The sequence below is a fragment of the Salvelinus fontinalis genome, chromosome 16 (genome assembly GCF_029448725.1).
Source record: "Salvelinus fontinalis isolate EN_2023a chromosome 16, ASM2944872v1, whole genome shotgun sequence".
NCBI lineage: Eukaryota > Metazoa > Chordata > Actinopteri > Salmoniformes > Salmonidae > Salvelinus > Salvelinus fontinalis.
The window spans coordinates 21,318,503-21,334,660 of NC_074680.1; the positions used below are offsets into that span (position 1 = coordinate 21,318,503).

The 16,158-nt window shown below is 46.5% G+C and overlaps 1 protein-coding gene across 3 annotated transcripts in view; it reads left to right on the forward strand.

Annotated features, from left to right (window-relative positions):
• The window catches only part of LOC129812817 (actin-histidine N-methyltransferase-like), a 74,774-nt gene that overhangs the window by 45,780 nt on the left and 12,836 nt on the right, over nucleotides 1-16,158 (forward strand). For 2 of the 3 annotated variants that reach the window (XM_055864709.1, XM_055864710.1), the window contains 5 exons: nucleotides 6,113-6,171; nucleotides 9,007-9,121; nucleotides 10,216-10,290; nucleotides 12,501-12,667; nucleotides 16,147-16,158. The exon at nucleotides 16,147-16,158 is cut by the window's right edge and continues 74 nt beyond it. In XM_055864709.1, coding sequence (XP_055720684.1) covers nucleotides 6,113-6,171; nucleotides 9,007-9,121; nucleotides 10,216-10,290; nucleotides 12,501-12,667; nucleotides 16,147-16,158 — 428 coding nt within the window. Of the gene's footprint in view, nucleotides 1-6,112; nucleotides 6,172-9,006; nucleotides 9,122-10,199; nucleotides 10,291-12,500; nucleotides 12,668-16,146 lie in introns of those variants that run through there. The other variant, XM_055864711.1, reaches the window with a different exon arrangement.

Genomic DNA, 16,158 nt, shown 5'->3' on the forward strand with positions numbered 1-16,158 from the left:
TGTTGAGGGGGTAAGTTGTGTCAGGTGAAACGTGTTGAGGGGTAGGTGTGGGTGTTGAGGGGGTAGGTTGTGTCAGGTGAAACGTGTGGGTGTTGAGGGGGTAGGTTGTGTCAGGTGAAACGTGTGGGTGTTGAGGGGGTATGTTGTGTCAAGTGAAACGTGTGGGTGTTGAGGGGGGTAGGTTGTGTCAGGTGAAACGTGTGGGTGTTGAGGGGGTAGGTTGTGTCAGGTGAAACATGGGGTTGTTGAGGGGTAGGTTGTGTCAGGTGAAACGTGTGGGTGTTGAGGGGTAGGTGTGGGTGTTGAGGGGGGTAGGTTGTGTCAGGTGAAACGTGTGGGTGTTGAGGGGGTAGGTTGTGTCAGGTGAAACGTGTGGGTGTTGAGGGGTAGGTTGTGTCAGGTGAAACGTGTGGGTGTTGAGGGGTAGGTTGTGTCAGGTGAAACGTGTGGGTGTTGAGGGGGTAGGTTGTGTGGGTGTTGAGGGGGTAAGTTGTGTCAGGTGAAACGTGTTGAGGGGTAGGTGTGGGTGTTGAGGGGGTAGGTTGTGTCAGGTGAAACGTGTGGGTGTTGAGGGGGTAGGTTGTGTCAGGTGAAACGTGTGGGTGTTGAGGGGGTATGTTGTGTCAAGTGAAACGTGTGGGTGTTGAGGGGGGTAGGTTGTGTCAGGTGAAACGTGTGGGTGTTGAGGGGGTAGGTTGTGTCAGGTGAAACATGGGGTTGTTGAGGGGTAGGTTGTGTCAGGTGAAACGTGTGGGTGTTGAGGGGGTAGGTTGTGTCAGGTGAAACATGTGGGTGTTGAGGGGTAGGTTGTGTCAGGTGAAACGTGTGGGTGTTGAGGGGGTAGGTTGTGTCAAGTGAAACGTGTGGGTGTTGAGGGGGTATGTTGTGTCAGGTGAAACATGTGGGTGTTGAGGGGGTAGGTTGTGTCAGGTGAAACGTGTGGGTGTTGAGGGGGTAGGTTGTGTCAGGTGAAACATGTGGGTGTTGAGGGGTAGGTTGTGTCAGGTGAAACGTGTGGGTGTTGAGGGGGTAGGTTGTGTCAGGTGAAACGTGTGGGTGTTGAGGGGGTAGGTTGTGGCAGGTGAAACATGTGGGTGCTGAGGGGGTATGTTGTGTCAGGTGAAACGTGTGGGTGTTGAGGGGGTAGGTTGTGTCAGGTGAAACGTGTGGGTGTTGAGGGGTAGGTTGTGTCAGGTGAAACATGTGGGTGTTGAGGGGTAGGTTGTGTCAGGTGAAACGTGTGGGTGTTGAGGGGGTAGGTTGTGTCAGGTGAAACATGTGGGTGTTGAGGGGGTAGGTTGTGTCAGGTGAAACGTGTGGGTGTTGAGGGGGTAGGTTGTGTCAGGTGAAACGTGTGGGTGTTGAGGGGTAGGTTGTGTCAGGTGAAACATGTGGGTGTTGAGGGGGTAGGTTGTGTCAGGTGAAACGTGTGGGTGTTGAGGGGGTATGTTGTGTCAGGTGAAACATGTGGGTGTTGAGGGGTAGGTTGTGTCAGGTGAAACGTGTGGGTGTTGAGGGGGTAGGTTGTGTCAGGTGAAACATGGGGTTGTTGAGGGGTAGGTTGTGTCAGGTGAAACGTGTGGGTGTTGAGGGGGTAGGTCTTGTCAGGTGAAACATGTGGGTGTTGAGGGGTAGGTTGTGTCAGGTGAAACGTGTGGGTGTTGAGGGGGTAGGTTGTGTCAGGTGAAACATGTGGGTGTTGAGGGGGTAGGTTGTGTCAGGTGAAACATGTGGGTGTTGAGGGGGTAGGTTGTGTCAGGTGAAACATGTGGGTGCTGAGGGGGTAGGTTGTGTCAAGTGAAACGTGTGGGTGTTGAGGGGGTATGTTGTGTCAGGTGAAACATGTGGGTGTTGAGGGGGTAGGTTGTGTCAGGTGAAACGTGTGGGTGTTGAGGGGGTAGGTTGTGTCAGGTGAAACGTGTGGGTGTTGAGGGGGTATGTTGTGTCAAGTGAAACGTGTGGGTGTTGAGGGGGTAGGTTGTGTCAGGTGAAACGTGTGGGTGTTGAGGGGGTAGGTTGTGTCAGGTGAAACATGTGGGTGTTGAGGGGTAGGTTGTGTCAGGTGAAACGTGTGGGTGTTGAGGGGGTAGGTTGTGTCAGGTGAAACGTGTGGGTGTTGAGGGGGTAGGTTGTGGCAGGTGAAACATGTGGGTGCTGAGGGGGTATGTTGTGTCAGGTGAAACGTGTGGGTGTTGAGGGGGTAGGTTGTGTCAGGTGAAACGTGTGGGTGTTGAGGGGTAGGTTGTGTCAGGTGAAACATGTGGGTGTTGAGGGGTAGGTTGTGTCAGGTGAAACGTGTGGGTGTTGAGGGGGTAGGTTGTGTCAGGTGAAACATGTGGGTGTTGAGGGGGTAGGTTGTGTCAGGTGAAACGTGTGGGTGTTGAGGGGGTAGGTTGTGTCAGGTGAAACGTGTGGGTGTTGAGGGGTAGGTTGTGTCAGGTGAAACGTGTGGGTGTTGAGGGGGTATGTTGTGTCAGGTGAAACATGTGGGTGTTGAGGGGTAGGTTGTGTCAGGTGAAACATGTGGGTGTTGAGGGGGTAGGTTGTGTCAGGTGAAACATGGGGTTGTTGAGGGGTAGGTTGTGTCAGGTGAAACGTGTGGGTGTTGAGGGGTAGGTTGTGTCAGGTGAAACATGTGGGTGTTGAGGGGTAGGTTGTGTCAGGTGAAACGTGTGGGTGTTGAGGGGGTAGGTTGTGTCAGGTGAAACATGTGGGTGTTGAGGGGGTAGGTTGTGTCAGGTGAAACATGTGGGTGTTGAGGGGGTAGGTTGTGTCAGGTGAAACATGTGGGTGCTGAGGGGGTAGGTTGTGTCAAGTGAAACGTGTGGGTGTTGAGGGGGTATGTTGTGTCAGGTGAAACATGTGGGTGTTGAGGGGGTAGGTTGTGTCAGGTGAAACGTGTGGGTGTTGAGGGGGTAGGTTGTGTCAGGTGAAACGTGTGGGTGTTGAGCGGTAGGTTGTGTCAGGTGAAACGTGTGGGTGTTGAGGGGGTAGGTTGTGTCAGGTGAAACGTGTGGGTGTTGAGGGGGTAGGTTGTGGCAGGTGAAACATGTGGGTGCTGAGGGGGTATGTTGTGAAACGTGTGGGTGTTGAGGGGTAGGTTGTGTCAGGTGAAACATGTGGGTGTTGAGGGGGTAGGTTGTGTCAGGTGAAACGTGTGGGTGTTGAGGGGGTAAGTTGTGTCAGGTGAAACGTGTTGAGGGGTAGGTGTGGGTGTTGAGGGGGTAGGTTGTGTCAGGTGAAACGTGTGGGTGTTGAGGGGGTAGGTTGTGTCAGGTGAAACGTGTGGGTGTTGAGGGGGTATGTTGTGTCAAGTGAAACGTGTGGGTGTTGAGGGGGGTAGGTTGTGTCAGGTGAAACGTGTGGGTGTTGAGGGGGTAGGTTGTGTCAGGTGAAACATGGGGTTGTTGAGGGGTAGGTTGTGTCAGGTGAAACGTGTGGGTGTTGAGGGGTAGGTGTGGGTGTTGAGGGGGGTAGGTTGTGTCAGGTGAAACGTGTGGGTGTTGAGGGGGTAGGTTGTGTCAGGTGAAACGTGTGGGTGTTGAGGGGTAGGTTGTGTCAGGTGAAACGTGTGGGTGTTGAGGGGTAGGTTGTGTCAGGTGAAACGTGTGGGTGTTGAGGGGGTAGGTTGTGTGGGTGTTGAGGGGGTAAGTTGTGTCAGGTGAAACGTGTTGAGGGGTAGGTGTGGGTGTTGAGGGGGTAGGTTGTGTCAGGTGAAACGTGTGGGTGTTGAGGGGGTAGGTTGTGTCAGGTGAAACGTGTGGGTGTTGAGGGGGTATGTTGTGTCAAGTGAAACGTGTGGGTGTTGAGGGGGTAGGTTGTGTCAGGTGAAACGTGTGGGTGTTGAGGGGGTAGGTTGTGTCAGGTGAAACATGTGGGTGTTGAGGGGTAGGTTGTGTCAGGTGAAACGTGTGGGTGTTGAGGGGTAGGTTGTGTCAGGTGAAACATGTGGGTGTTGAGGGGTAGGTTGTGTCAGGTGAAACGTGTGGGTGTTGAGGGGTAGGTTGTGTCAGGTGAAACATGTGGGTGTTGAGGGGTAGGTTGTGTCAGGTGAAACGTGTGGGTGTTGAGGGGGTAGGTTGTGTCAGGTGAAACATGTGGGTGTTGAGGGGGTAGGTTGTGTCAGGTGAAACATGTGGGTGTTGAGGGGGTAGGTTGTGTCAGGTGAAACATGTGGGTGCTGAGGGGGTAGGTTGTGTCAAGTGAAACGTGTGGGTGTTGAGGGGGTATGTTGTGTCAGGTGAAACATGTGGGTGTTGAGGGGGTAGGTTGTGTCAGGTGAAACGTGTGGGTGTTGAGGGGGTAGGTTGTGTCAGGTGAAACGTGTGGGTGTTGAGGGGTAGGTTGTGTCAGGTGAAACGTGTGGGTGTTGAGGGGGTAGGTTGTGTCAGGTGAAACGTGTGGGTGTTGAGGGGGTAGGTTGTGGCAGGTGAAACATGTGGGTGCTGAGGGGGTATGTTGTGAAACGTGTGGGTGTTGAGGGGTAGGTTGTGTCAGGTGAAACATGTGGGTGTTGAGGGGGTAGGTTGTGTCAGGTGAAACGTGTGGGTGTTGAGGGGGTAAGTTGTGTCAGGTGAAACGTGTTGAGGGGTAGGTGTGGGTGTTGAGGGGGTAGGTTGTGTCAGGTGAAACGTGTGGGTGTTGAGGGGGTAGGTTGTGTCAGGTGAAACGTGTGGGTGTTGAGGGGGTATGTTGTGTCAAGTGAAACGTGTGGGTGTTGAGGGGGGTAGGTTGTGTCAGGTGAAACGTGTGGGTGTTGAGGGGGTAGGTTGTGTCAGGTGAAACATGGGGTTGTTGAGGGGTAGGTTGTGTCAGGTGAAACGTGTGGGTGTTGAGGGGTAGGTGTGGGTGTTGAGGGGGGTAGGTTGTGTCAGGTGAAACGTGTGGGTGTTGAGGGGGTAGGTTGTGGCAGGTGAAACATGTGGGTGCTGAGGGGGTATGTTGTGAAACGTGTGGGTGTTGAGGGGTAGGTTGTGTCAGGTGAAACATGTGGGTGTTGAGGGGGTAGGTTGTGTCAGGTGAAACGTGTGGGTGTTGAGGGGGTATGTTGTGTCAGGTGAAACATGTGGGTGTTGAGGGGTAGGTTGTGTCAGGTGAAACGTGTGGGTGTTGAGGGGGTAGGTTGTGTCAGGTGAAACGTGTGGGTGTTGAGGGGGTAGGTTGTGTCAGGTGAAACATGTGGGTGTTGAGGGGTAGGTTGTGTCAGGTGAAACGTGTGGGTGTTGAGGGGGGTAGGTTGTGGCAGGTGAAACGTGTGGGTGTTGAGGGGGTAGGTTGTGGCAGGCAGGCAGGCAGGTTCTCCGAGTCTTTTTGCTGCAGCTCACTTTGCATGTTGGGGAAGCACTGCTCTCTCTCTCCATCTCTACTTATCCCCCCTTTCTCTTCCCTCTTTCCCCCCTCCACCACACCCTTATCTCCCCCCCACCTATATCTCTTTCTAGCTGCGTATTGTACTAGTCCTCTCCCTCCACCTCTACCTCCTGCTAGGTTGGAAATGAGCCTATGGAGGTGTCCAGTGTGGGGCTTTAAATGTAGATTTCTGTGGCACTGCTGGTTCTCTCACCCAACTTGATGAAGCAGATTGATGACGTCTGCTGGGCACAACACATTAAGTTGACAGTAATGTATGGGGGGCTAACGCCACCCTAATACTAGCCTCGCACCGCAGACGCTAACGCACACAAACGCTAACATACACCACGCTAACATACACCACGCTAACATACACCACGCTAACATACACCACGCTAACATACACCACGCTAACATACACCACGCTAACATACACCACGCTAACATACACCACGCTAACATACACCACGCTAACATACACCACGCTAACATACACCACGCTAACATACACCACGCTAACATACACCACGCTAACATACACCACGCTAACATACACCACGCTAACATACACCACGCTAACATACACTGTTTTTAGGATGTTAGGCAGCAGCATGATTACATTTCACCGTTTTGTGTTTTTATCTTTCTCTCACTCCATTTCTCTCCATCTTTTCTTCTCTCTCTCCATCTATACCTTTCTTTCTTGCACTCCATTTCCTTCTTTCTCTCCTTTTCTCTCTTCCTCGCCTTCAATTTCCAGACTCATCTGACCACCAGTAAACTGCCCTTGAAGGACGCCTTTACGTTCGACGACTACAGGTAGGTGTTTGTGTCGGTCTGCTTTTTAAATGGCTTTCTTCCACCTCCCGTGTGTGTGTGTGTGTGTGTGCGTGTGCGTGTGTAAGACGGTCAGAGAATGTAGAACAACTGTCAGCATCGAGGATGACAGGTTGGTTCTCATTGTTCTGTCATTAGAGCCAAATGATCTTTGAAAGAATCATTTATATCCACTCCTTTTATCTTCCCATTGTATTGGGTGTGATGCAAGCCTCCTCTTCCACCAGGCAATGTGTTGTGGGAATGAAGCGTCCAGGACAGCGTGCCGAGGCTTTCTGGAGGAACCTCCGTTAGCAGTTAGCCCAGTTTAAAATGTTTAGAATTCTCAGAACACGCCTCGACATCATTATAGCAAGATCACAGATTGATATTTATTTGATGCACTTGTCTTGAATTAATTAATATAGATTATTATTAATATAGATCCTCCATTGTTAAATTCTTAAACAATCACCTGCCTGTAACTAAAGGCTAGATTTCATCCACAACAGTGTTCTCTAGAACAGGCTGGTTGTCATCTATAACCTCTTAGTTTTCCATACTTCAACTATTACTAAAGCCAAGGTTATGACTGGGACTGATTGTCCTCATTGGTTGGCTTCAGAACAGGCGACTTGACTACACAATTCCTCAAATTAGCTAGGTTTCCATCCAATTTGCGACAGATTATCATGCAAATATTCTCTAATCTGCATAAAACAATATGCACATTTTCCCATCAGAGATGTTCCCATCAAACTGATAAAGGGCTGTGCATGATGAAATAGTGCACATAAAAATGACTTTTGCCGTTAAATTCCAATGTACCGAATGAAAAATACAAGTTAAAAGGTTTTCTTTTAATACACTGCTCAAAAAAATAAAGGGAACACTTAAACAACACAATGTAACTCCAAGTCAATCACACTTCTGTGAAATCAAACTGTCCACTTAGGAAGCAACACTGATTGACAATAAATTTCACCTGCTGTTGTGCAAATGGAATAGACAAAAGGTGGAAATTATAGGCAATTAGCAAGACACCCCCAATAAAGGAGTGATTCTGCAGGAGGTGACCACAGACCACTTCTCAGTTCCTATGCTTCCTGGCTGATGTTTTGGTCACTTTTGAATGCTGGCGGTGCTTTCACTCTAGTGGTAGCATGAGACGGAGTCTACAACCCACACAAGTGGCTCAGGTAGTGCAGTTCATCCAGGATGGCACATCAATGCGAGCTGTGGCAAGAAGGTTTGCTGTGTCTGTCAGCGTAGTGTCCAGAGCATGGAGGCGCTACCAGGAGACAGGCCAGTACATCAGGAGACGTGGAGGAGGCCGTAGGAGGGCAACAACCCAGCAGCAGGACCGCTACCTCCACCTTTGTGCAAGGAGGTGCACTGCCAGAGCCCTGCAAAATGACCTCCAGCAGGCCACAAATGTGCATGTCTCTGCTCAAACGGTCAGAAACAGACTCCATGAGGGTGGTATGAGGGCCCGACGTCCACAGGTGAGGGTTGTGCTTACAGCCCAACACCGTGCAGGACGTTTGGCATTTGCCAGAGAACACCAAGATTGGCAAATTCGCCACTGGCGCCCTGTGCTCTTCACAGATGAAAGCAGGTTCACACTGAGCACATGAGCACATGTGACAGACGTGACAGAGTCTGGAGACGCCGTGGAGAACGTTCTGCTGCCTGCAACATCCTCCAGCATGACCAGTTTGGCAGTGGGTCAGTCATGGTGTGGGGTGGCATTTCTTTGTGGGGCCGCACAGCCCTCCATGTGCTCGCCAGAGGTAGCCTGACTGCCATTAGGTACCGAGATGAGATCCTCAGAGCCCTTGTGAGACCATATTCTGACACATGCACATTTGTGGCCTGCTGGAGGTAATTTTGCAGGGCTCTGGCAGTGCTACTCCTAGCACAAAGGCGGAGGTAGCGGTCCTGCTGCTGGGTTGTTGCCCTCCTACGGCCTCCTCCACGTCTCCTGATGTACTGGCCTGTCTCCTGGTAGCGCCTCCATGCTCTGGACACTACGCTGACAGACACAGCAAACCTTCTTGCCACAGCTCGCATTGATGTGCCATCCTGGATGAGCTGCACAACCTGAGCCACTTGTGTGGGTTGTAGACTCCGTCTCATGCTACCACTAGAGTGAGAGCACCGCCAGCATTCAAAAGTGACCAAAACACCAGCCAGGAAGCATAGGAACTGAGAAGTGGTCTGTGGTCACCACCTGCAGAATCACTCCTTTATTGGGGGTGTCTTGCTAATTGCCTATAATTTCCACCTTTTGTCTATTCCATTTGCACAACAGCATGTGAAATTTATTGTCAATCAGTGTTGCTTCCTAAGTGGACAGTTTGATTTCACAGAAGTGTGATTGACTTGGAGTTACATTGTGTTGTTTAAGTGTTCCCTTTATTTTTTTGAGCAGTGTATATCAAAATGTGCATTTCCACCTCCTTTTCTCTCATAATTTATTATACCAACACAAAAAGATCCCACCGTGTCGAACGAACACATTTTCTGTCTGCATTTATCAAATTGTGACCAGCATTTCATGCTTTCATCAGCTCGGTCGTGACTTTTTTCATGCGTCAGGTAAATGTTTGGATGGGAACATGGTTAGTAGCAAGGTTTTCTATCTGATGTGGTTGAAGCCACTTGTCTTGGGGACTAGTAGAATTTCCCAAAACTTGAGGGTATAACTGGGGTCCTCAGTTTTCCCTGCTCAGGTCACGTGGTCTGGAAAAACACAGGGCCCTTGTTATGATTGGCTAGTCCATGAAAAGTGAATCTTGTTGCTGATTGGTTTACCGTGACCTTTAATCCCTGTAGATGGGCGGTTTCCTCAGTGATGACCCGTCAGAACCAGATCCCTACAGAAGACGGTAGCCGTGTCACCCTCGCCCTCATCCCTCTCTGGGACATGTGTAACCACACCAACGGCCTGGTGAGTACTACAAACACGCTACTACATATGTATTAGAACACTATTGCATGGCTGAAGCATGCCTATTGCATGGCTGAAGCATGCCTATTGCATGGCTGAAGCATGCCTATTGCATGGCTGAAGCATGCCTATTGCATGGCTGAAGCATGCCTATTGCATGGCTGAAGCATGCCTATTACTCTACTGCACACTACCACCCTCATCCCACTATTTGAGAGGTTTTAAATTATTCAGGGGGAAAAAATCTAGATTTGAGAGAAACCACACAGACTGTGTTTTCCTCAGTTGATTACGCTTATCTCATGGGCATCTGTTACGTATTTGAATCATTTGGCTTTGATTGTGTTTAGTGACTGATTTGTAACAGAGCAATAATATCCCCTCCTTTAGTATGCATGTTAACTGCATTTACGCTCCTCAAATTAGATATTTGTTAGAAGACCCGATACAAAGCTGAAACAAGTCATTTAAAGACTAAAATGTCTTTCTTGTATATTCCCTTGGTGTTTGTTTAATAAAAATGGGTTACAACTTCCTCCAACATATTTCCACATTGTATTGCTGTTCTTTAGCTCCAGTTCCTTGAGTATGTTGTTATTCTCACTGGTGATAATTGTATGGGTTCATTCAATGTCCTTAATTTCTGCCTATTTGTGTAAACCTCTCACTAACTCAGAATCTGTATCTGTATTGTATCTGTATCTGTATCTGTATTGATACAAACCTTGATTATTTGTGCTAAACTAATACATTCATGTTTTGAAATAAATGTGCTTTCTGATTTAGTTCGTTAGTCTCTTGAGCTTGTTATTAAAGGAATGGATGACGGATATATAGCGTTTTAATACTAGGAGAGAAGCTGGTCATGTATTATAAAATAAATGTTCTGCAAATTGTATCACCAGTCAGTCAGTGAAGAAGCTCCCAGAATTCACTGCAGCTCTGAAGTATAACTACTCCATTTATTTTGACTGTAAAGTGTGTTGCGATGTTTAAATATGTTTGATTAGTGACCGTTGGAAAAACCTAATTGAATCAAGGACTGGTTCAAATCAATCAGTGAATGGATGAATTACAGTTTGTGTGTTGTTCAGATCACCACTGGTTACAACCTGGAGGATGACAGGTGTGAGTGTGTGGCTCTGCAGGACTACAAAGAGAATGAACAGGTGAGTCGGGTCAGGGTCGCATGGACCTACGGCACATTCTACTCTTTAGCTACTATACAAATTGTCCAGGGGTGTACATGTACACCAAGCTGCCTCATGCTACAGAAACAAGAGGACCCTGCCCTATGGGCCATGACTTATTTGAACTATACATCATGTTGAGTTGCTATGGGTTGTGTAGGATCTGATTGCATCATGTATGTCAATCAAAAGGCAGTTGGTTCTAAATCAACTGTCAACTCCCTTCATCTGGGTTACTTTTAACAACAGCCACAACATTTCCATAAATGAATGTTGCATGTATCTTCTTTTGTTTGTTTCCTATGTATTATTTGTTGTTCATCACACAGTTCAGAGTTCAATTGTATTCTACCATTTGAATGAACTCGAGCTTGATTGGCTGCTCTACAAGTCAAACACACTCCTGAAAGCTCAAGCTGTCTGTAAAGCCGTACTCTGTAATTGATTCAGTCTCTGGCCTGAATATCACTAGTTGTGTTGTAGGGGTGACGTTATGTTCACCTCTAACTGAGAGGCCTTGACAGACTGGTTGACTGGTGTTGTTATGTCAAGGAGAGGGCCAGAGCTGGGTGTGAGTCAGCTGGACCTAGCCAGGCTTAACGGTCCAACCCTCTGCTCTAAAGCAGTGTGTTATTGTTTCACTCCCTCCCTGTCACTTACTCACTGGCCGCATCACAATTCTCCACCTTTTACAGAAGTATGCACTTCCACACCCCCTGTCATGGATTTAAAAGCATAGGATTGGTGTAAGCATTGGCTGGAGGGAGTTTCATAGGATTGGTGTAAGCATTTGCTGGAGGGAGGTTTGAATAATTGGTGTAAGCATTGCCTGGAGGGTGTTTCCACAGTTGTTAAATCCATACTTTGGGAGAAGGCTGGAGAATCGCGACACAACCAACCTCTATTGCTCCCTCTCCTTCCTCCCACTCCTCTCTCTCACCCTCTGGTGCTCCCTCTCCTTCCTCCCACTCCTCTCTCTCACCCTCTGGTGCTCCCTCTCCTTCCTCCCACTCCTCTCTCTCACCCTCTGGTGCTCCCTCTCCTTCCTCCCACTCCTCTCTCTCACCCTCTGGTGCTCCCTCTCCTTCCTCCCACTCCTCTCTCTCACCCTCTGGTGCTCCCTCTCCTTCCTCCCACTCCTCTCTCTCACCCTCTGGTGCTCCCTCTCCTTCCTCCCACTCCTCTCTCTCACCCTCTGGTGCTCCCTCTCCTTCCTCCCACTCCTCTCTCTCACCCTCTGGTGCTCCCTCTCCTTCCTCCCACTCCTCTCTCTCACCCTCTGGTGCTCCCTCTCCTTCCTCCCACTCCTCTCTCTCACCCTCTGGTGCTCCCTCTCCTTCCTCCCACTCCTCTCTCTCACCCTCTGGTGCTCCCTCTCCTTCCTCCCACTCCTCTCTCTCACCCTCTGGTGCTCCCCCTCCCTACAGTATGGAAGTCCACCTCTTTCTCTTTAGAATGGGAATTATTTGATAAGATTCAGAGAGACAGCAGGGGGTAGGGTGACGGGGAATGGAGCGCTTGATCCCATGATTCCTCTGGCAGATATCACCATCCGGCCAAAGTGCCCTGAGCTCACAGTGTGTGTCCCAAATAGCACCCTATTCCATATATTGTGCTTTACAGGCCTATGAGCCCTGGTCAAAAGTAGTGCACTACATAGGGAAAAGGCATTTGAGATGCAGACTCGGCCTGAGCTCACAGAGACACAAACCACTAAGCTACATTTACCTACTAAGCTTTATCACTCCTCCTCCTATCTGTCCACTGCCCCTACCGCTCTCTCCAGCTTTCCCTTTCACCTGTTCTGTAAATGTGGATGTAATATGTTGGAGCCATACGTGAGTGGTGTGGTGTGGGGATTCTCTGTGCTCCTGTGAAGCTTCCACTAGATCAGACATGATATCATGGTTATGAGGGAAAATGGTACAGAGGGAATAGGAGGTGAAATGTTCACCACATTGCTGAGCCAACCCATACCGATGTACAATAACTTTTTTAGCGGTTGAGTTGGAGTCAGATGGTAAAGGGGAAGTTCAGCTATCTAGTGAAGTTTGTAGTGGCTGTTTAAAGAAAGCCACACCATGCATTACACTTACTTTCTGCAGGGGGAGGAAGTAGCTAAGATTTAAGTTGTAAAATACTGAACTACCCGTTTCATGTTGAGTGGCTGTTCTCTTCTCTGTCCTCAGATCTACATCTTCTACGGGACGCGATCCAACGCTGAGTTTGTGATCCACAACGGCTTCTTCTTCCAGGAGAATGCCCATGACAGAGTCAAGATCAAACTGGGGGTGTCTAAGAGTGAACGGCTGTACGCCATGAAGGCGGAGGTGCTGGCCCGCGCTGGCATCCCCTCGTAAGTAGAGAGACACGCATACACACATACGTAGGGAGGGAGGGACAGTGGTAGGGAGGGAAACTGGGAGAGAGAAGAGGGGTAGAGTGAGAGAAAGAAATAGATAGTATCTCTCAATTATGTCAGAGATGGAGGTCATTTCACGAAGGCAATATTTTCCTGCCTTTCAGTGAATTGATCAATGTGACAATTGGCAGGACATGGCCGATATTATTACACTGCAAACACATTACCGAGGCCCGCTCTGGTCTAGCAGCATTACTATTACATTACCCAGAGCTAGTGGATCCAGGAGAGGAGAGTTTACTATTAAAACAAAGGCTACACTGGGAGACTAAGGCTGTGTCTCAAACGACAGCCTATTCCTTTATAGTGCACTACATTTGACCAGAGCCCGATGTGGCTCACAACTCCTTTCATCCGTCTTCTTCATAGATCTTATTTTTATTCAACCTTTATTGAAGCAGGGAGTCCTGCTGATACCACCTGCATGAACACATCAATAAACATCAATTATACTATACATATCTACACATCAATTATACTATACATATCTAATGTATATACACATCAATTATACTATCCATATCTACTGTATATACACATCAATTACACTATACATATCTACTGTATATACACGTCAATTACACTATACATACCTACTGTGTATACACGTCAATTATACTATACATATCTACTGTATATACACGTCAATTATACTATACATATCTACTGTATATACACGTCAATTATACTGTACATATCTACTGTATATACACGTCAATTATACTGTACATATCTACTGTATATACACGTCAATTATACTATACATATCTACTGTATATACACGTCAATTACACTATACATATCTACTGTATATACACGTCAATTACACTATACATATCTACTGTATATACACGTCAATTACACTATACATATCTACTGTATATACACGTCAATTATACTATACATTTCTACTGTATATACATGTCAATTATACTATACATTTCTACTGTATATACATGTCAATTATACTATACATTTCTACTGTATATACACGTCAATTACACTATACATATCTACTGTATATACACGTCAATTATACTATACATATCTACTGTATATACACGTCAATTATACTATACATATCTAATGTATATACACGTCAATTATACTATACATATCTAATGTATATACACGTCAATTATACTATACATTTCTACTGTATATACACGTCAATTATACTATACATATCTACTGTATATACACGTCAATTATACTGTACATATCTACTGTATATACACGTCAATTATACTGTACATATCTACTGTATATACACGTCAATTATACTATACATATCTACTGTATATACACGTCAATTACACTATACATATCTACTGTATATACACGTCAATTACACTATACATATCTACTGTATATACACGTCAATTACACTATACATATCTACTGTATATACACGTCAATTATACTATACATTTCTACTGTATATACATGTCAATTATACTATACATTTCTACTGTATATACATGTCAATTATACTATACATTTCTACTGTATATACACGTCAATTACACTATACATATCTACTGTATATACACGTCAATTATACTATACATATCTACTGTATATACACGTCAATTATACTATACATATCTAATGTATATACACGTCAATTATACTATACATATCTAATGTATATACACGTCAATTATACTATACATTTCTACTGTATATACACGTCAATTATACTATACATTTCTACTGTATATACACGTCAATTACACTATACATATCTACTGTATATACACGTCAATTATACTATACATTTCTACTGTATATACACGTCAATTATACTATACATATCTACGGTATATACACATCAATTATACTGTACATATCTACGGTATATACACATCAATTACACTATACATATCTACGGTATATACACGTCAATTACACTATACACGAAAAGCTAAACACAATCATATGAATCACACATTCTTTAGTTAAAAGGCCATCTGCCTGAATCGGCCAGAGGTACCAACTCTGGAGATCATTCCACATGAGGTGCTAAGAAACTTAAAGCATATTTATCTAACTTGGTAGAGATTGATCTGCAGGGTTAGCCATCCCTGAGTCCGGGTCTGGTAACTTATACGTCTGAAGGTTAGGTTTGAAGTTGGGTATGGCGGAAGTTTATGCAAGAAGGCGTTCTAGACAAAAAGAGCACATTGCAACGATCTATGAGACTTCAAAGAAGGCCAGCCTATTTTCTGATACAAAATGCAATGATGTCTACTGAAACATCACCCGTAATAAAGCGCAATGCACTATGATACAGTTCGTCCAATGGCTTCAATACAGTGGCAGCTGCATTCATATAGACGATATCGCCATAGTCCATAACCAGAATGAATGTTGGCTGAATGAGTTAGTTCTGCTCTTTAATGAAGACCGGACCAGTTCCTATAGAAGAAGCCTATTTTAATTGTTCATTTCTTAACCACTCAACATGCTTTTTAAAAGATAGCTTTTTATCCATTCAGATGCCCAGGTATTTATAAGCGGGAACACAATCAATGAGGGCACCATCCAAAGTACATATGCCTAAATCATCAGACAAATTGTATGTGATTTGGAAAATAACACATCCTTGGTTATACCTGCATTAAGTACCAATTTCATTTCAACAAAGACTTTCTAATCTAATTTCCAGAATGCCCCATCAATAAGAGATTAAAAAGCGTTTAAAATGACAGAGGGGGAGGGCTGCATGATATTAATGTAATGATAAAATGATTAATCTTCCTGTTGATGGAAATGTCAAGGGAAGGATAGAAAGGTTCTCTCATGGTATAGGGACCTATTCTGAGACAATGATGCAATGTTTATTCTGGATAGATTTCAAATGACCAAAGCCCCAAAAACGATTCTGCTTGGCTGGAACAGAAGCCAGCACCCACACCGGCTCACCAGCCTGGTCACCCCACCAGCCTGGTCACCCCACCAGCCTGGTCACCCCACCAGCCTGGTCACCCGTGGTGTAGTGGTCTCTCTGTCTCTTGCGCATTCACTCTCATTTGCTTGTAATTGATTGAGTGGCTATTAAAATTGCATCAGGGGATCATGGTTCGGCCTCCATGCTAAACGTGAGTGGGCCTGGGTTAATTGTGGGCCACTGGCCACCATTAACATCTACTGTACCTACCAAGCCACTGATCAGGGTTTTAGATGGTTCTCGTCATACAGGGATTTGTTGTGGAAGTTTTTTTTTTCGTAAGGTGTACGGGGAGGGTTGGGGCTACAAGGTCCTGTGGGGTCTACTGGTCTAGCGTTATGAGGTCATATCTGTGTGTGCAAAGGGTAATGTGAATTGAAGAAGTTGTTGTGTCTGTACTATGATGTTAATTTTTCACTCTTTCTCTTGCCCCCTCTGCCTCTCTCACCCCCCTCATCAGGTCCAGTATCTT